The 21,782-nt window shown below is 44.1% G+C and overlaps 1 protein-coding gene across 1 annotated transcript in view; it reads right to left on the bottom strand.

Annotated features, from left to right (window-relative positions):
• Positions 1-21,275, bottom strand: part of CLDN16 (claudin 16) — a 30,596-nt gene extending 9,321 nt beyond the window's left edge. Inside the window, exons 1-4 of the mRNA XM_043991552.1 lie at positions 21,098-21,275; positions 5,452-5,554; positions 2,302-2,466; positions 43-234 (exon numbers count right to left, since the gene is read on the bottom strand). Of these exons, the coding sequence (XP_043847487.1) occupies positions 43-234; positions 2,302-2,466; positions 5,452-5,554; positions 21,098-21,211 (574 nt within the window). The 5' untranslated portion in view covers positions 21,212-21,275. The remainder of the gene's footprint in view (positions 1-42; positions 235-2,301; positions 2,467-5,451; positions 5,555-21,097) is intronic.
• Positions 21,276-21,782: the final 507 nt, after the last annotated feature.

Here is a 21,782-nt window from a genome sequence, read left to right on the forward strand (position 1 = left end):
GTGTGTGCACATAGTATGCTGACATTACCTATACTTATTTACCTTTAAGGAGATAGAAACAGCAAGTAAGGATGGCTCCAGCCAAAAGGCATCCCAGGGCCCCTGCCATCCCAAGCCAACAGGACCAGCCAAACTTGTACTGGATGCCCAGAAATATGTTGTGTAGAACCAGGGAGGTGCGTTCCACGTAGACATCGATGGCATACCACACGGAGCCGACAATCCCAGGAACACCTGGAACAAAAGGGATACTCAGACACCTGGACAAACAACCAGCCCATGTCGTCTTGTGGCATGAGCACTGAAAAGAAGCCTGGGACAAGAATCCAGGGGCCAGGCCAGTCGGCCCAGGTGTCCCCCTGTCTGTCATGCCAGGAGGACAGTTCCCCTCACTGGCTTCAATTCCTCATCATCCCAGGAGAGCAGAAGGCCCGGGAGAGCACTGACTGTTTCTTTTCTTTCTTTTTCCTTCACATCCCCAGAATATAGAAGAGCATCTTTCACATAATCAGGATGAACAAGATCAGTGTGGAATAGTGGGGGGAATAGTGGGGGGAACACTGGAGTCCGATTCAGGAAGAAGAGCCAAATTCCAATCTACCCTCTTCGGTGGACTCTCTGTATGACCCTGGGCAAACCCTTACATTCTTTGTGGTTTTGATGCCTCATTGATAAAATATAGATAATAATAACTGTAGCATCTGCCTCCTAGGATTGTTATGAATCTCACACAAGATAGTGTTTTCAAAGTATCTTGAGAACGGACAACACCATATGACACTTATCATTATTATTTAATGAATAATATAATAAGAAAGTTCCTTATCACACAAATAGTAAATAATTATTATCCATTTGTCTTGATTGAATATTTTAGTTAAGGCATTAGACTAGGGCTGTCGGTTTCCTTTTCACTCTAAATCTGCAATCCTACATTCCCCAAGGTGCCTAAAAACCTCTAAAAAGAGAGAGGAAAAAAAAAATCCAAGAACTGTTAAGTTGCTCATTTTCTGCCCTCACACTGAATAACAAATCAAGATCAACTTGACCTGTTTGTTTTTCTAAATGAAATGTGTTATTCACATGTTCAGGTCTAAATATTTTGGCAAATCAATATTGCCTTTTCTTATATTTCCCTTGGCCCTTTGAGAGAGGAGATGTGGTTTGTTGGCAAAGCTTGGGATGGAAAGGTAGAAGATCTCATTGCTATGTGTGTCTTCCCAATACTTAGGGGGCCACAGAAAAGTCCTTTTTTTCCATACTGTGCCTCAGTTTCCTCTTCTGTCCTATGGAGAGAGAGCATTTGCTATGGTCTACTTGGAAGCAACACAGTAGAATAAAAGACCAGTGATTAGTTTCTGGCTTTTCCACTTAAGTTTGAATGCGACCTCAGGCAAATTGCTTGAACCTCTTTGTGCCTCAATTTCCTCCTCTACAAAAGGTCCCTTCCAGTTCTAAATATATGATCTAGGTGTGTTATTTTTTTCTCCACAAAACTGTTTTTATATGTCCTGAGACTGTAAGCTTCTTGAAGGCAGGAATTGCATCTTTTTAAATTTCCTCCAGCATTAGCACTGCATCTTCCTTCAGTGCCTTGAAGTTATGTGCTTTTTTGTGGGTATGGCTGCCACTCTACAGCCACACTGGATCTTAGATGGTTTTTGAGACTTTTGGTGCTTGAAACGTCATGCCCCTGAGGCCAGACTAGGAATGGATATCTCTGAACTTAGCCAGGCTGGTCCTCAGGAGAATGATTCCACAGCCCCGCCCAGGCCCACAAAGACTGCGCCCCCCCCCAGAAAGTAGGCATTGCAGCTCCCAGTCCTCTGCCAGTGCCCTGGTAGACCTCACATCCTCCTCTGTGGAGGCACTAGAGTCTTTACAATTCTCGAAGGTTTGCGGACTTAACATGAATTCTTTCTCTAAGTGGTTAAAGCAATGGCACAAGGGATCACCAGCTTGGCATCTGGTCTCCCTGGCCGAAAACAGACTTAGAGTGTGGCATGCCATCCTCATCGCCCTCTTCCCTATAGACTCATGTGCTTTTGTTCTTTCAAAAATAGCTCAGTTAAAAAAGAGGCAACTTGATATACTGGAAAGAATTCTGGTCTCGGAATCCAAGAGCCTGGCTTTGAATCCCCCCTCTGATACATCATTCCACCTGGCCTCAGTTTCCCCCTCTATAAAATGAAGGGCCTGAACCGGCTGGCTTCTGGAGTCCCTTCCAGTAAGATTTCCAGGATGCCACAGTCTCTGAGCCATTGGCTCTCCCGCCTTCATCCCTCCCCTCCCCCCAAGTACCTGCGATGACCAGCAGGATTCCCGCGACAAAGCAGATGCGGACTTTGATGAGAGGTTCATTGGGGAGGAACTTCACGCAGTGCAGCCCAAGCAGCAGAGAGAGGAAGCCGAGGGTGGCTAGGATGTTTGCTGTGATCATCAGAGCCCGGGTCGCCACCAGCTTCACTAGAAGAACAGCACAGGTGGTTACAGGGGAGCAGAGGGAGGAAAAACTGGCTGGTCAGACTCAAGCCCCTGGAAGCCCTGGGCTGAATCACAGGAATATCCCAGGGCAGAGGGCCAGGGCCCCCAGAGACGGCCCCCAAACGCAGCAGTGCCTGCACATCGGCCTGATGGCAGACTTCATTTAGCTGCACAGTAGGAGCAGGATACACCCCAAGGGCGGAACACAATGATCTAGAATGGCTGTCTTCCTTGTTCAGTCTCCTGAAGAGAACACTATGGAACAACTAGGTAAGAAATCTTGTTGCCAAAAAGACAAAGGCTGGGGACAACATGGGGTCATAGGGCTCCTTAGAATAGCTCATCACTGGTCTCACATGGAAAAAATTCATAGCAAGGGCCTAGGCCTGTTCCATGAGGATATCTTGCTGGATGAAAAGTGTGGTGCAATCAGATTTTAGGGATGGCCTGGGTGCGGGTGAGGTGGATGCTGGTATGGGACAGGGTAATGACCACAGAGAAAGATGCTGGGTCACCTTGGGGACAATGTATACCATGCATGAAAGGGAACTCTCTATCCCAGGGAAGAAGTCCCCTCTTTCCTCAGATTTTGGCACCCTGGCCCAAATCTCCATTGGCCAGGGTTTAGCTAAATTCCTGGCTTCTGGAAGAACATTAAGATGGTATAGGGCATCATTTATCAGAAGTACTAACTCTCAAAGCGTGCACAGGGGAGGAAGAAAGGAGCATTTCCATAGTTTTATCATAACCCTTTCATTGGCTGAGGACAGTCACAACCATGCTAAAGTTAAAGTGAGTGACGTGTGGAACAATGTTAATTCTCTCCTCAAGCCTAAACATTGGGACAATTACACCGGCAGTGAAACTGTTTTTATTTCTGTATTTCTAGGTATAAGCAAAGAGTAGTAATCTCTGACTAAGTGAGTCATAGTGACAAAGATGAGATGGGGTTTCCTCTGAGAGGATGAGAAGGAAGGAAGGAGGGGTGCCGTCCATCTGGGGTTAGGGCTTTCAGAGACTCATCAAACCTCGGAACCAAATCCTGGTCTCATGTAGGGACCAACCTTGAAATGACCTAGAAGACAGAGATGGCTCCATGGGAATGGGCAGCCCAGCCGTTAGATTTCTGATTCTATGCCTAGTCTAGCAATAATCGGGGGCTATGAACTTGCACATGAGTCTCTTTCAATTTAGATCTTTGAAATTTGAGAAAGAAGGGACAAAAGTAATGACTAGAGTCACACACCATGGAAATATATAATCAGGTCTCTGGTTCATGTGGGGATTTGGGGACCAGACCTTTGACTTTCTTAGCAATAGGAGATTATGGTGGGCCAATTCTCTCTTCCAATCCAGATCAGCACCAATTTTTCTACTTGTATTCTCAGAGCATTGTCTGGGCTAGTAAGAAGGAAAATGACTTTCCCTGGTTCACATAATCAATACATGTCAGAGACAGGTATATGAAACCAACCATGTCTTCCTTGAGGCCACTGAAAGGTAGCCTTAATCAAGAAGCCCTGAGTTTGTATCCTGCCTCAGATCCAGGCTGGCTAAGCCTGGGGAAACCACTTCATTTCTCTGTGTCTCGATTTCCTCATTTGTAAAATGAGAATTTGGCCTCTGCCCTCTAAAGGTCCTTCTAACTCTAACTCTCTGATCCCTGATTGCTGAGTTGGAGCCAGCTCTCTATCCCCACCCCCAATGCCATGCACCATCACTCTTCCAAAAATAGATGAAATTATGGACCAGTTTTTAGCCTCAGTTACTTTTTATTGAGGTTAAAGTAAATCATGACCCAAGAAAAAAGGTTTTTCTATAAAATGTTCATAGGAGAAATATATAATGTTTGAAATTGTCAACCTTTCCTTTCCTTCCCCACACTAATGAATGATGCTGAGGCATTCTGTATCAGGCACACAATACATACACATTCCCATCACCATTGAACTATGTGGCCTTATTAGCATGCAGATGCAAGCGAGCCCTGAGATATAACTCTACAACAAAGTGAGGCTTTTTAGGAAATGAATGGACTTTTTGAATTATGTTAAACATATTTCAGGCAACTAGCTCTGAAATGGCATCAATATGAGCTCTGCTAAGTTACCTTGAAAGGTTCCTGCTCTTCCCCTACAAACTACTTTCAGGAAAAGAGCCAGACTTTGCTTCATTTGTCACAGGGAAAGCAATTGCTGGGAAGCCCCTGTGCCAGTCACTGCTGCCAGCAGGGACCAGAACCAAGAGACGGATGGGCCCACTCTCCTTGATATTCTCATTTTGTCTGGGAGCCCAATTGGATTCACCGGAAAGAACGGCAGGGAAGGCTGGAGAGGAGCAATAATCCTCTTGGCCCTTTTCTCAAGATACTTGGCTTCTAATGTACAGGAAACCATCGAAGAGATCCAGGTTGTGATGTGAAATAAGAAAACCAGAATATCGGGACAGATGCTCCTGATTACACTCTTTGGAGCCAACACTCCTATGTTCTTTGTAGGTTGGTTTAGCAAGTAATGCCCATTTTCTGTCTCTTGGAGGGGAGGGAAAAGTGGTGAGAAAATCCTTTTTGGCAACAAGACTTCTATAGGAAGAAATACAAACTCTTGCTTAGAGAGCTATGATGGGAATCTCCTAAATGTTGGCCATCTTGTTAAATCATAATGGGATAATTACCATTTATATTTATTCATATAGATGTATATATATTCTATATATAATTATTTATACACGTGAATATGCACTTGTCATTCATTCATTCATTCTGAGGCCAACATAGCTTCTTTCTTTGCTATATTCTTCCCAACACTCAAGACAGACATGGGAAATCCAACAAGAATGTATGTAAAGTGGGAAGCAGGGAAGCCACAGACACACTGAATTTCAAGACAACGGCACAACGTCAAGCCAGGCATCAATGGCCAGGCATGTACCTGGACCAGCAGAGAAGGAGGTCTAAAGCATACGTACAGGGATGCTCAGCCAGTATAGAGTCATATTCATCACACGTGCGAATGCCATCAAAAGCATTTGTGACACACTCCCACCAGAGGCCACGGCACTTTGTACTAACCTAGATGCAAAGAAGGCACCATGTGAAAGAAAATCCATGGACATACAATAGTTACTTTGGATCAAAGGAACACCTGGGCTGCTGGGGTTCAGATAACAAAATGAACTGGTCAGAAACATGGTCTGAATTCTGTTAATTCCCAACAAGCAACTTACCATCTTTACCCTGAAGCACTCTGGGCAAACAATAAATACGTGCAACATGAGGACCTTAACTCACTTTCTGATTCTGTAGTCATCTTAGTCATCAAGAGAGTAGCTAGAAAATAAGACTGAGTAGAATGAGGCAGCCATGCCTAGCTCAGTCAGTGAATGATTGTTTAGCCTGGAGGAAATTGATTTTCCCTCTCTGGGTTCCTATTCCTAATATCTGGAAAATGAAGAAAGCAATGTATGATCTCTCCTCATTGTGTTGTAAGCATGGAATGCATATTGTCCACTGGGCTCAAAATAGAATGCTTTTAATTCTATGGGGAACATCATCTTCTTCATGTGAAGACTACAAAGTGTGCATATAGTGCAATGTATAATATACATATATGGCAATATATCATATATAAGAATATATGGAACTCACAGACTCTCTCCTGGTTCTAGAGTATTTTCCCTCTTGGTACTTTCTTAGGACACCACGAAGCTCCCATGTACGTATGGGCTATCCCAATCTGGCCCTATCCCGCCTCTTGAATGTGTGTTCTCAGCTCCAAGCCCTATAAATCACTTTACATTGTATAAGTTTTGCATGTGTTCATGGACCTAGGAGATTTTCCTGGTAGACTATAAGCTCCTTGATGGCTTAAAAGACTGCTGAATATTTATCTCTGTGGCTCCAACTCTAAGCCCAGAAATTAGGTGAGTAGAAAATGCCTGTGGACTTGGTTGGACTTGCTGAATGTTTATCTTGCATAGAGTCCTAACTGGAACAGATCATCAGAGAGAGCTCTCAGTACTCCAGGGTCTGTGGAGCCCAGGGATCACCCTTTTCTTGGTCCTCTCCAAGATTTTAAATGCTGCAGCTGGGATGAGGGTGAGAGACAAATGGAACATTAATTTCTGCCAGGCTGACAGCTGCAAACCACTTTACCTTGGAAATGTCGTGCCGAGGATTCTAACCAACTACTTAGCGCTAAAAGGCACCAAAGCCCTGAGACTTTTCATAATTTATCCATAAGCTGAAAGTCACGGTAGATTTCTCAGAATTGTAAACATGCCAAGAGAAAATAGTTTGGAGTATTCTTGGGAGAGCTCATGCATATTGAGCAGGGTTAATATTTTTGTTCCTTCTGCCTCAATTAGTGGTTCTTATTACCTTAGAAATCTGAGAATAGCTTTAGTCGGGTTTAAACAAAAATTATCTCAGGGGAAAAAAAAAACTCAGATATTGTTTCAATTTACTAATTTGAAGGGAGCCAGGTCAGTAGGCAGAAACAAAGGGGAAAAGCCTGGACTGGGGACTTGGGGAAAGATGTGAAAATATGTACCCTTGCAAAAGAAATTCTACCTAAGAGCACATCAGCAGAGCCCTCTTCTCAGCATTAGGCATGAAGTCTCCTGAGCAATGAGCTGTGTAACGATTGGAATAGATATTTTAGACAGACTAGCTAGAATTTTAGCCCCTTACAGATGTTTTTTGTTTGTTTGTTTGTTTTTAGTGAGGCAACTGGGGTTAATTGACTTGCCCAGGGTCACACAGCTAGTAAGTGTTAAGTGTCTGAGGCCGGATTTGAACTCAGGTACTCCTGACTCCAGGGCTGGTGCTCTATCCACTGCGCCACCTAGCTGCCCCTACAGATGAAAAATCACAACAGTATTTTAAAACCCCCTTCCTCATGTGGCATCTCTGGGACTATATTTGGAAACCCCAGTGATCTGTAAGCTCTACTGGCCTAAGGCTCATGGGATGGTCGCTCCCAAGTCCATTTGGATAAAAGAGTCTAAAAAGATCACCAGCATTAAGACATAGGTCTGAGGTCTGGGACTGGGTTTAAGCCTTTCTTCACACACACAGCATGGAGGACAGTGTCTGGCTCTTAGGCAGTGCTTAATAAATGGTTTGTTCACTGGTTCAACTTGTGTCAATGTTTTCATTGTTGTTGAGTCACTGAAGTCATGGATGACTCTCCACGACCCCATTTCGGGTTTTCTTGACAAAGATACTCAAATGATTTGCCACTTTCTTCTCCAGCCCATTTCACAGATGAGGAACAGAGGTAAATGGGGCTAAGTGACTTTTCCAGAGTCACACAGCTAGTAAGAATTTGAAAATACAGTATATTAAAAATTAGGAGACAGTATTCATTATTTAAAATGTTAAGAGTGCTGCCCAGTCCCACCCACCCTATGTTTAGATGGAATCCAAAGGCTAGAGGAGAAGTATGTCTGAACCAAAGAACCAGAAAAGTTGCCGAGTCAACAAACATTTATTAAGCACCTACTAGATGCCAGGCAGAAGCACCAAAGACTGACTATGTGCTAGAAAAGCAACAAAAGTCTAACAAGGAAAATGAGTCTCATGTTCTACAGCAAACTGGATGGGTTCTGGATGTGCGAGATTCTTCTCAATTTTGAAATATGTGGACTCAACATCTTAGTTCCATAGTAAACATGGCCACAGTCAGTAGAGTCTGAATGGAGCTTGGACTACAATCAAAAAGTTAACAAAGACCTTTAAAGTACCTACTATGTGCCAAATGCCTCACAGAACCTGGAGAGGTCTGTTAAAAGGTCATACCAAACCTTTTTCCAGGGAGTATCCAATAACTACAGCCTTTGTGCCTATCTGAAGAGGTCATTTTCACTCCCCATTGGTTGAATCCATTCTCCTCCTATGCCAATTAAGAAAACTTGGGTTAAGGATCATTGGGATGGAGACTAGAACCTTCTCTCAGGCCAAGGGGAGCAGTGTCCTGCTCCATTGGCTCCCTGAGCTTTGACCCCATGCCCCATATCTAGACCTCCTCCTGTATGGGGCAGGTTGTGTGTGAGGTGGCCTGAGAGGTCCAAGAAGGCAAGCTAAGCTCTACCCGGAAAAATGTTATACCGCACTAAAGCAGGTAGAGGTGTGGCCATTGTCAAGGCTATTGATCATTTACCTGCAATGAGCATACTTAGACCAGCAATGAGCTCATTAGAGAACACAAGGAACCCCATTCCATTAGGCATTAACGCCAGGGGCACAGCTGGCAACTGACTCTGGTATTCAGCCCCATTCGGGTACGTGAGAACAGGGGCTGTAATTAACCCAGGTCCTGTTAATGGGCCACTTAGGAGAGACACCCTCAAAGGTGCCTTTGTACAGGGAAGACAAGGTGAAAAGCCCTTATCATGTTCAGGTAATTTTGAGCTGATGTAGAAGAAGGAAGATTGCCCAAATCACAGTAAACAGCTGTCAGTTCTCAACTCTGAGATACTGGGCATGGAGAAGGAGCCTTTGGGCAAAAATGAAGAATAATAGACTTCTTCAAAGTTGGGCAATTTTTATATTACTAGACTGGATGGATATTTTCCTTTTTTTCTTTTTCTTTTCTTTTTTCTTTCTTTTCTTTTCTTTTTTTTGGTCAATGAGGGTTACATGACTTGCCCAGGGCCACACAGCTGGTAAGTGTCAACTGTGTGAGGCCAGATTTGAACTCAGGTCCTCCTGAATCCAGGGCCAGTGCTTTATCCACTGCACCACCTAGCTGCCGCCTGTGGATAGATATTTTCAAGATGAACCCTTGGAATGGGGGATTCTCAGATGACCAAGCAGTATTTCAAGTTTGCTTTGTAATCACCATCTTCTATTATGTCTCTTTTGAGTACAGTTCAATAGAACAGGTTATATGTGCTTGAGCTCATTTCCATCCTACTTGGAGCTATGCTGCTTGTTTCTTAGAGACAGAGTGAATGATTTCAACATTGGGGAAGGAAGATTCAACCAGGGATTCTCCACTTTATTGGTATCACTGACCCCTTTGGCAATCAAATAAAGCATATAAACCCCTTCTTAGAATATTGTTTTTGAATGCACAACTATATAGAGGAAACTATGTTGAAATAAAGTTATCAAAATATTTTAGATGCATGCACAGATTCCCTAAAATCTCTCACCATGGACCTTAGGTTAAATACTCATTCATTAGAGTGACACCTTTCAAACCCTAAATGCCTAGCATACCAGAAATGATCATCTCCATTCACCATGAATGGGTTCCACAAATCCCAATGAAGGATGACTCTGAATTGGAAGGGACCTCAGAGACCCTCACCTGGTCCAACCAGTAATAAGCACAAATGCCTTTGGTAACTCACCCACTAAGAGGCTGGTATCGCCTATAGGCACTTAATCATTGCTTGTTGATTGGATGATCCAGGCTTCTACCACGATGCCTAGTAAGGAGTAACCATGACTTCTTGAGGAAGCCCAACTACATGATTAAACAGTTTTAATTCTTAAAAGTTTGGCTTTTCTTGCTGTTGTTCCTTTTTTATTGATCCAGTATCTACCCCTTTTCAAATTCTACCCTTTGCTTCAAAGTCTGTCTTCTAGAGCTAAATACAACAATCCCTCTTCCCACCCAACACCCTTTCAAATAATTGGAGACCATTGTAATGCCCACTCCTCTCTTCTCCATGTTAGTTTAATATGCCTGGTTCGGGGCAGCTAGTTGGCGCAGTGGATAGAGCACTGGCCCTAGATTCAGAAGGACCTGAGTTCAAATCCGGCCTCAGACACTTAACACTTACTAGCTGTGTGGCCCTGGGCAAGTCACTTAACCCCAATTGCCTCACTAAAAAAAAAAATAATAATAATATGCCTGGTTCTTTTAATGAATCCTAGTAGGGCATCATTTCCCTACCACACTGAGCTTAAGTCACTTTCCAGGTTCTAAATATCCTCTCTAAAGTGGAGTCCACAGAACTGAGCTCTGTACACCAGTGATGTCTGACACAGGTGACTATGTTACCTTATTGGACAGTGGTTTTCTTGGCTCCCAGATCACATGGTTAACCCATATTCACCTTATTATTCACTAAGTTCTCTAAGGGACTGGGTTGTTTTGTTTTGCTACACACACACACACACACACACACACACACACACACCACACACACACACACACACACACACACACACACACCACACACACACACACACACACACACGTGCGCGCGCGCACACTGCTTCTTTATGCCTGTTTGGCCTTGTGCTTGTTATGCTGATTTATTAAATCCTGTTTTAGGGTGAAACATCCACCCCTATGAAAAGTCATTTCATACGGTTTTTGCCCCACTTTTAACCCGCTGAGGTCATGTTGGACCTGGGCTTCACCGTCCAACAGACAGACTTCAAAAGGAGGCCACAGCAGAGACTGTTTCTATATCCAGGAAGGGGCAGCAATAGTTGAGAGGGAGACTTGGAGTCAGGAAGACTTCGATTGAAATTCCAAATTGAACTGGGTAAGTCACTTCACTTCTCATAGACTCAGTTTCCTTCTTTGTAAAATTGGGATAGGAACAGGGTATACCCCAAAGGGTTGCTATGGGGCTCAAATGCCAGAGCATATTTCGTAAAGCACTTAGCAAGCCCTGAGGGAACATACTGATGTCAGTTCTCACATCAGCCTTTCCTTTTACAAAGTACTTTTCAGCCATGATCTCAGGTGGTCTTCACTTGGGTGCCTTGAGGCAGGTACAACTTGTTTGATTATTCTCTTCTTTTTTAATAAAGAAACAGAGGCCCAGTGAGGTTGATGCAATTTTTCTTTTGCAGGTTATCAGCTGGAAGGGAACTCAGTGGTGACGCAACCTCAGCCTTTTGTTGTACAAATGAGGAAAGTGAGGCCCAAAATACGGAAGTGACGCATGAAGGGTCACACGTGTTGGAAGTAGCTGATATGGAATTCAGTTCCAGGTCTCTGGCTCCATATTCAGTGCTCTCCATCCAGCACACCACAGAGAACCATGCTGCCGCCCCTTGGCATCTGACTTCTGCTGTTGCCAATACACAACCCACCCTCCCACCAGGTGAACTACAGCTCTCTTCCACTGCTCATCACTCTGAGCAATGCACTTCTATATCATAAAAAGAATTTATGATGTATTATGAGAAATATTTTGCAACTGTGAAAGTTGATGTCACCACAGAGTTATATCTAAATGCATGTGGGATTGACTCTAATGTAAGGGAACAGATTCCCATAAGCCACCAACCTGCTGGGTTCAGATACTGTGCTGTGCTGGAGCTAAAAAGTCAAGACTGAAATAGTCCCTGGCTTCAAGAAGCTTACAGTCTATGAGAAGAGACAACATGTGAATAAATAAGTAAATTTCTAATAAATCATCTTCATAGATCAGTTGTTCTTTGTCCTTCATTCTCAAAGAGGACCATGACATTGGGGTGATGTCATGACTTGCAGTGAATTGCATTTAAGTGAAGTAGAGCTGTTCAGGGTCAACAGCCTCACTCTCTCCTCCAGAGCCATCTGGGTCCAGTGGCAAGATATATATCATGACAACTGAAGATGGCCCCAGATGTTTGAGGCAATCCTCTTCCACCTTGAACACAAAGGGATGAATTATTTGGTCATGACAACTTTAGAAGTTATTTTACCAAGGCCTAGAGGAATCCCAGTGTATGTTGTTGAAGAAACTCCCTCAGTGATGAGCTCCCACAACAGGTCCTTAATGGGAAGAAAATCCTTAAGCCCAAAGACTGTCTTCAATTTGTCCTGAACAAGTGACTGAATCCTTCTTAGCCGCAGGCTCTTCATGTATATGATGGGGCTAATATGGCTTCCTTTGCTTGGTGTTCAAAGACCTTCATAACCTTCCCTCCACCCCCATTCCAGTCTTCTTACATCTACACATTTCTCTATCCCCACACATTCTCTATCCAGTGGCACTGGCTTCCCTCAAACAAGACCTCCTCTATTTCCTGCCTCCAGGTGTTTTCACTGACACCCCACCCCATGCTGGAGGATGCTCCCTCTTCATCTCTGCCTCCTTCCCATGACCATCCTGCACCATCCTGCCTTATATAGAATCCGTTCCTGTTCCCCTTTTAGTTCTAGGCTCTGAAACTGATTCCATTGTATCCTTCATGTATCTTCTTTCTTCATAACTGTCCATGTTTTCTCCCCCAACAGACAGAAAGAATTTCTTAAGAGTAGGGGCTATCTTCTGCCTTTCTTTGTAACCTTAGGACTTAGCGCATTGTCTTGCACATGGTAGATAGCTAATAAGTGTTCCACTGATTGGCTTATACTCACAACTTCAGTGGGTCATTGGGAGACTTGGCTGATGGTGGATGGAGTCAACAGAACCCTGGGCCAGGAATCAAGGAGCCTTGATTTCAAATATGACCTCATTGTCCTACCAGCTCTGTGACCCTGGTGGGCAAATCACTTAACCTCTGTTTGACTCAGTTTCCTCATCTTTGAAATGGGGGTAATAACAGCACCTACCTCCCAGAGTTGTTGTGAAAATCAAATGAGAAAATACTTTTAAAGCGCCATATAAGTGCTAGCTATTGTTCACTAGCTATGATGATAGGGAGAAAGAGAAGGGGGAAGGAGGAGGAGGGGGAGGAGGAAGAAGAAGAGGAAAAGGATGATCACAAAGAGGGGGAAGACTGCTTTATCTTCCTAATTTGTATTATTGTTGCTTTAGACTAGATCTGTGATTTTATGAGTACAGGAAACTCCCAGGTAAGGGAAGTCCTTCTACCAAAGCAGGTCAGCACCTTCTTTGCAATTTCTAGCTTTAGAGAGTTGGAAGAGCTTTAGTGACTTGGCCACAGTCACTCAGACAATATGTTTCAGAGGCAAGAACCGAAGTTGTTTTCCTTGACTATAAGATTGGTCCTGTTCCCAGGCTACCACACTGCCTCTTCCCTTTATTAAAAGGGATACTAAATAGCAGTTGATTCATTTGGATTTCTAAAGCAGCTTATTATTTCCTATTTATCAACTATGAGTGAGAAAGGGAAAAAACAAATTTTTCTTCCATCCTGGTAATCCATGATGGAAATGCTGGACTAGGAAGCCTAGCTCTGGCCTCACCAGGTGTGTGCTGACTTAGCAGATTCCATTCTCCCCGAGTCCAAAATAAAATCCCAAGATGGAGGCCACACACCAGGCCGCTCTCCTGCAGATGGTGCTTGAAGACAGAAGACCAAGTGATCCTGCGGAATTTTTGCCAGGTGCTTATTTCAGAGCCTATTACTGTTCAAAGACTCTCAGAACATAGATAAATGCCTTCTGCTATTTCATAGAAGTCTGGGGGTAGAGGTCACAAGAAACCAAGAAACCATGCATGCTCCTTCTCCTAAGAGGAACACTCTAAGTAATGTCATAGAGGAAAGTGGAATGAAAGTTGTTGTGTTTATGGGGATTGGAGGGAGACTCCTGAAATTCATTGTGATATAGATTGAAAGCTGGAAGAAACAAACCTCAGAGACCATGTAGCCCAACCTTGTCATTTTATAGTGTAGGAAACTAAGACCCATCAAAGAGAAGGAAGGTTCCAGGATCACAAAGGCATTCATTGGTAGAGGCAGCATCCAGAACCCAGGTCTTCTCATTCCAATTCCAGCATTTCTTTTGCTGTATCAGTCAAATGGCACAACAGATAAAACACCAGGCCTGGAGTCATGAAGACATGAGTTCAAATCCAACCTCAGACATTCCTTAGCTGTGCAACTCTGGGCAAGTCAGTTAACTTTTGTTTGCCTCAGTTTCCTCATCTTTAAAATGGGTAAAATAAGAACGCCTACCTCAAGTGAGAGAATAATTATAAAGTGTTTAGGGCAATGTTTGGGACATAGTGAGCTTTCTATAAATGAAGATAAACACTGTATTATAAGTCTGCAAGACTGGGAGGATGGCGTTCTCCTCTACACTATTTGGGAAGGTGGTAGAGGGGTTAGACCAAAAGAGAATGAATTCTGTTTCAGATGGATTGAGTTTATGTCTACTGGAGATCCAGTTTGAATCACCTGAAAGGCAGCTGGAAATGAGATGTCAGCAGAGAGGTCAGGGCAGTGTAAGGAGATGTGAGATTCATCAACAAAGAGACAGTAATGACATCCATGGAAGCGGATGAGATCCCCCAATGAATTAGTATGGAGGAAGAAGAGAAGGCCCACAAGAGATCCCTGAGGGGGGCCAAGGCTCAGAGGGAGTGATGTGAAGGAGGATCCATCAAAGGAGGCTGAGAAGGAGCAGAGAGATAGGAAAAGAATGAGGAGAGAGTGATTCACAGGGTCAGAAGCTGAAGAGAGGACAAGGAGAATGAAGGCTGACGGCCATTGCATTGACTGGCTAAGAGAATATTACAGGGACAGGCTTTGGATTGAGGAGGACCTGAGTTCAAATACAGCCTCAGACACTTGACCCTCACTAGCTGTATGACCCTGGGCAAGTCACTTAACCCCCATTGCCCCGCAAAAAAAAGAGTAATTTTGCAGAGAGATTTTCAGTAGCATGAAGGGGGTCAATGGTCAGGGATTAAGAAGAGAGTGATAGGAGAGAAATCGGAGGCAGCTACTGTAGATGGTCTTTTTGAGGAGTTTAGCCACAAAAGGAAGAAAAGATAGAGGAAGGTCATGGAGATGGAAGGGTCAAACAAGGATGTTTTCAGGATAGAAGAGAATGGGCACGTTTATGGGCAGGAGGAAATGGGCCACTAGAGAGGGAGAGACTAAAGATAAGGGAAGAGGAGGGATGGCAGAAAGAGTCAGTCTGTTGGAGGAGATGGGATGGAATGGAATCCCATACACAAGAAGGGGGTCATCCTTGAGAGGGAGCAAAGTCCCATCATCACATCAGACAGGAGTGAAGGAGAGAGAGGCATAAGGCACCTGCGGAATAGGAAATGAGAAAGAGGGAGAGCTCACAGAGAACCACCTCACCTTTTTCTTTAAAATAGGAGGCAAGGCTCTCAGCTGAGAAAGTAAGCAGGCAGGGGCGCAGTGGGAGCTCAAAGCCAGGTCCTCAGACTCTTAATCCCCAAATCTTCCCACCTGCCCATGGGGAGGCTGGTGGAGGCCAGAGCCCCATCTCAAACTTCCAAAGGTGCCCGGGGTTGGGGGGGGGGGGCAGCTCACAGGTATCTCCATATCAATGGAGAACAGAGCAGGAGTGTGACTCCTGGATGAAGAGATTCAATTGTCAGACATGATGGCTTTTCCATCCACTTATTCTTCTACTTCACCAGAATGATGGTGGCACAGAGGCAGCCATGGTGTAGTGGTGAGAGGACTTGGCGTGGACTCAGGGAAAATGCCAAGGGAGCCCAGCTCTGCTAATGGTGTGACCTTCAACAAATCCCCAGACCTCTGGAGACCTCTGTTTGCTCATGGTTCAAAGGAGACGGCTGGGCCAGAGTGGGCTGTCAATGTTCTTGGTGTGTGATTCCTGGTCTCCTTTGGCCCTCAGTCTGGTGAGGCCTACAAACCTTCTCTTTTTATTAGTTTTTTTCAATGAATAAAATAGAATCCATAGGATTGCAAAGAAAATTATATTAAAATATAATTAACAAAATTTTATTCTTGAAAAGGTTCATCTATCCCAGGTCAAAAATCCCCGGGAATCTATGATTTAAGATATTATTTTTCTGGCACCATAGGAAAAAACTGAAAACCCTCACTAGGTCTCCCTATGTCTTGCTATGCCCATAAAGCCAATTTCTAAATCCTTGTTTCCCACATCAGCCTCCTACGAACACACTTCTCAGTGAATTTCAGAATCATACAATGTAATCTCGTATTTTCCCAATTAAATAAATCCAAAAATGTCTTTCTAATTGATGTATATTCCTTCTGCTGTCTCATCTTCTTATTGAATTGCTAAGCATTCCTCAAGAGCCAAGACGAACGCCACTTCCTTTGCCAAGCCTCACACCCTCAAAGGGAGTTGTTCTCTCCTTCCTCCAGAATGAACAGTGGCTTGTCTGTCTTGGCCTTGGGAGTATTCCTTGATGCTATACTTCTGTGTGCATCTGTCTTATCACCATGTCTAGATTGGAAGCGGCCTGAAGGTGCTTGTTAACATCAATAAGACCACTTATTATTTACCTTCCCTTATAGGAGAGTGTGCAATAGAGTGAGAAAAGCATGCAGTCTGTCATCCAAGGAAGTCTGACATCTTTGTGACAGTGGAGAGATCACAACATTTATGTTGGAAAGAGAACTGGCCCAGAGTGGAACAAGCTGCCTGCACTTGGGAGCTCTCCCCCACTGCTGGTTTTCAGCAAAGGCTGGAAAGCCTTTTGTTGGCCATGTTGTAGACTGACTTCTTTGGGAAGGTGAGGTCTCCCCCTCCCCACTCCCCCTCCCCCACATCTGTTCCCACTTGGAAGTTGTCTGATTTTCTCATCGTTTCATCTCTAAAATGAAAGGCACGGCCTGAGCATGGACTGAGGTCCTTTTCAACTTCATATCTTTTTATTTTGCTCATCTATGTGGTACATTGCACACACACACAGAGAAGCACTTAATCATCATCCTTCATGTGAAGAGAGTCAAGCTTTTCTCAAGTGTTTCCTCTGAATGGAGTAAATTCCTGACAAACATTTGAGTGACTCACTTGATCCAACAGCCCCCAAGGAGAGCAATGAGTGTTACTGCCTGGGTCCTGTTTGACCCAAACCAAAGGGAGGACTGAGGCTGAGAGCTATAGGCTTGGACTGGGGAGGGAAAGTTAGTGTGCCACCCTTTGCTTCACTGTGCAGCTGCCAAGCTCAGTGAGAGGAGACCTCTGAATTCTGAACCCCAAGGTAACGTTTAGCAAGCTTCTCTTCTCTTTTGTCAAGGGACAATTAAAGAAAACCGGAGAAAAGCAGGAAGTCTCAGGCTTTCATGAGCTCCTTGCCATAGAGAAAGAAGTTTCTCATCTTATCTTCCTTTCCCTGCTCCTTGCTTCCACTCATATCAGAGCCATGGATGGAACCTTGGAAATTCTCATAAATCCATTTGGCCAAGGAGAGTGAGAACTCATCCCAAGAATGTGAACCAGACTGCTGATTGCTTGTTCCCCCATGGGATGGGCTCCAAGTGGACAGGGCTTCCTTAAAAGTCACATTATTTCATCTTAAATGCCAAGATATGCAAGTAAGATGAAGTAATGGCACAAGAGTCTGGACAGTACTGGATTCAAATCTCACTACCAACAATTTCCAGCAGTGTGAGCAATGCATTCGTTGCACAGCTCTTAATTTCCCCAAAATTCAGTGTCTGAATCTTTAAAATGCAGATAATAATATTGGTAATACCTCATTCGGAACTGAGGTAAGGATTACTGATCATGTGCTGTCTCCCCCTTTAGATGGTAAATTCACTGAGGGAAGTGACTTTTTTTTTTTAAATTTCATCCCAGCGCTTAGCACAGGACCTGGCACGTTCTAGGTGTTAAATGCATGTTTATTGGATCGGAATAGAGAGGTAGGTGGGTAGATGGATATGGATGAATAGAATGATAAAGAGATAGCTATATATAGAAGGATAAATAGGTGGAGAGATTCTTGTTGTTTGTCCTTCATTTTCCAAGAGGACCATGATATCAGGGTGATGTCATCACTTGCAGTGAATTGGATTTGAGGGAGGGAGGGCTGTGTAAGGTCACCAAGCTCACTCTCTCCTCCAGAAGCATCTGGGTCGAGTGGCAGGATCGATATCGGGATGACTGGAGATGGCCCCAGATGTGTTAAGACAATGAGGGGTAAATGACTTGCTCAGAGTCACATAGCTAGGAAGTGTCTGAGGTGAGATTTGAATGCAGGTCCTCTTGACTCCAGGATCAGTGCTTTATCCACTGTGCCACCTAGCTGCCCCAGATGAATAGATATAAATAAAAAGAAGGAAAATGGGTATGTATATAAATGAATATACAGATATATGGGGAGATAGGTAAAGATAATAGATTATAGATATTTATATTTAAAAATTAGATGGAGGAATAGGTAGATAGTGACAGATAGATAGATAGATAGATAGATAGATAGATAGATAGATAGATAGATAGATGAGAGATGAGAGAGAAAGAGAGAGAACAAGAGAGAGAGAGATAGGTAGATCAATCGATCAATCATGAAGTGCTTTCCATGTTCCAGGTTCTATATTAAGTAATGGGGGTTAGTGGGAAGAGGATAATTATGAAAGGAAACAATTCAGTCCCTGATCTCAAAGAATTTACATTTGAATGAGGGTGGCAACACATAAAGGAACGCTAAAATGAGCTGTTGTGTATAAAATGTTTAGAGATTTTAAAACATCATAACAATTGTAAAGTTTATTTTGTTTCTTAGTCTGAATTCCTGGAAAAATAACAAGATCTACAAGCACCATGGTCTTTTGGAACTAAGGCTGGGATTGGACAGAGGAGAAAACTAGGTTCTGATCTCACCATCAACATTTCCTGGCTGGCTGGCCATGAACTTAACTTCTCCATGGCCTGACTTCTCCCTCCTCAGAATAGAATTGATCCTAGTGACTGCCTCAGTTGTTCTGAGGCTCCCATAGGATCTCCAGAAGGGACAGCGCTTTGTACAAATTGAATTGTCCGTGATTATTCTAAATGTCAGTTATTTTTGTTGGTTTTTTGTCATCTAATAGTCAACAAAGTTTCCGTTGGGCTGTTCTTATTAACAGAGTTTTATCCTGAGAGTCTCTGGCCAATGAAGGCAGCAGCTCAGCCAGTTTAAACTGCGCTGCATCCAAAGTCATTGAGAAACTAATTAAAAGGGAGACCTGGAGTGCCCGACTTTGGCAGGCTCCCTTCTCTCATACCTGCTTTCTGTGCTGAAGAAATGCTTTGAGGCTCTGAGCTCCACAGCCTCACACAGCCCTGAAGCTGGGGCCTCTTCTTCCCGATGTACCAGTTAAAAGGAAAGACAGCTCAGCAGTGTTGCCTTTTCAAAAATCTTCTGTTCCTCTGAATTCAGGTTCAAGGGCATCTGTGGCCTGCTTAGAATACTTGCTAAAATTATGATTGGGGCCAGCATGGAAAGCCAGCCCTGCAAGCACAACAGGCCCCCTCCATTCTCTGATTTGCTTTTACCTGGGGATCAAGAGCTGCCGACATCTCCCCCAAGCCACTTCCTAGTAACTCCTGGCCTCTAGATCTCAAAATGGCTTTGAAATATGGGGCAAAAGATGGGGATGGGGGATGATTGCATGGGGGTGACTTTTAAAAGCTCCACAAAGGGGCTGCAATACATAAACTTGTATGTCTACATACATACATGTGATATATGTGATCTCTTTATAGATGGTGAGGAATTGCTACGACTTTCTCCACGTTTGTTTTTCTTCCTACATCAGCTCTACAAATTCAGGAGGATAAATCCACTCCCTTGGGGAGATTTCCATTCTTCTCAGTGATGATAAGAGAACCTTGACAAGGGATAATAGTCTTCTGGAGGGCCAAGTAGACAAGGATAGAGATGCCATATGCCACTCATTAGAGATGTTCACAGAGCTGGCTGCCGCTCCCACCCTACGATTACCTGTACTCCAGCCTGGGAGCCATCCCTGGAGAGTGGGGACTCTCTCTATCTCACCTCTCTCCATTTCTATGGCAACAGAAAGACCTCTTAGACTCCAAGTTGGCTTCCCCAGAGAGGCATTAAAAATGAGACTTGGATGTGACCCCAGAGATCCCAATGGGGGTAGAGATTGGCTACCAGCCATAACTTCAAGAGAAGGGGAGCAGAATTTGAAGTCAAAGGACCTGCAATCCAAACCCAGATCTTTTGCTTATTTCCTTTGTGACCTTGAACAAGGTATTTCAGTGTTGGGTATTTTTGTTGTATGCATTTTTATTGGTACTTGGCTCTCCCGTTCGAATTTCAGCTCCTCATCATTAATGATTGTTTACCAATTTGTGGTCTAGTACCTAGCCAGAGTGGGGCACTGGTAGATGCTTAATGCAAACTTTTTGATTATTTCATTCCAGGTCTTCCCCCTTTCAATCTCTGACCTCCTGATTAAAATCCTAGCCCCACCAAGCATGGTCTATGTAACCTTGGGTAAACTTCTGTCAATGCTCAGTCTAGGATCTGGGACCCTTAAAACAAGGCCATGGAAGGATAGAAAGAATTTGGAGAGTCAAAGCTCTTCTCCCTCCTTCTGCATAAGCCAATCCCTACAAAAGATTGTCCTTCCTGGAGCATTCAGATGACATGGACTCTAAATTCCTCATTTTTTTCAGACGAAAATCTGATGACCAGAGCAGTAGAACATTCACCCTCTGTCACACAAGTAGTAATAATTAATCTTGGGATTTGAACCCAAGTACTCTGATTTCAGGGCTTTTTTACACACTACCACCATGCTTTTTAAGCAGATGCCCTCTAGTTTCCAATTCTGTTCTCTGACATTTATGGGATTGGGAGGCATGGGACATCTGGGGCTGATAGTTTCCATTTTGTGATTCCAACCATCCCCAAGTATTGTCCATGCTGCCCCAAGTAAAGCAGAGGCATGAGGTGGTAGCTGCCCGGGTGCCTAGGCCAAGTAAGGCAAGCATAAAAAGGGATTGCCAGGCACAAGCCTCCATCTCCTTACCTCCAGGGAGTCATCAGCATTCACCATCCAGCAGTCTGTCCAGGTGGCCACAATCAAAAACCCAGCAGAGAAAAATGCCAAGCAACATGCAACGTACTGGAGAAGATCTCTCATCCTTCCTGATGAGCTCTCCAGTCACTCAATCCAGCAGTGGCCCATGAGAAAAACCTCCCGGGATTGAGACCCAGCAGCCTCCAACCCCTAAGCCCCTTCCCAAAGTGGCCTGACTCAGCCAGTGCCAGAGGTGGAGGAATCAGGGTTTCCTATTTCCCATCACAGCCTTTGGAGCCAGCCTTCTAAAAGTCCCATGCCCTCCTGAACCACCAGATGGGTCAGAAAGGTCATTGTCCTGAGCAGCCACCAGCCAATCAGGAGGAAGAGCAGGTCAAGAGCCAGTCAGGTCTCGGGCAGGATAGGGGAAGGACCTTCGGTGGCACAGACTGTCCCAGCTGCAGGTTAAGGCATCCATGCGGTGATGATCTCTGGCCACTCACTGCTCTTCCACCAAGTCCAGAAAGATGAAGAGCAAGAAGTTTGTGTGGAGACCAGCAAGTGTAAGCTGATCTCTCCCAGGCCTCAGGGAAAAGGGGCTGTTTCCCTCCCCTGCTGGACGAGGGCTTCACACTTGACTAGGCACAATTTTATTATTAGGACTATTTTAATATTCACTCAGTACTTAAGACAT

Source organism: Dromiciops gliroides, chromosome 3 (genome assembly GCF_019393635.1).
Source record: "Dromiciops gliroides isolate mDroGli1 chromosome 3, mDroGli1.pri, whole genome shotgun sequence".
In the NCBI taxonomy this organism is placed as follows: Eukaryota; Metazoa; Chordata; class Mammalia; order Microbiotheria; family Microbiotheriidae; genus Dromiciops; species Dromiciops gliroides.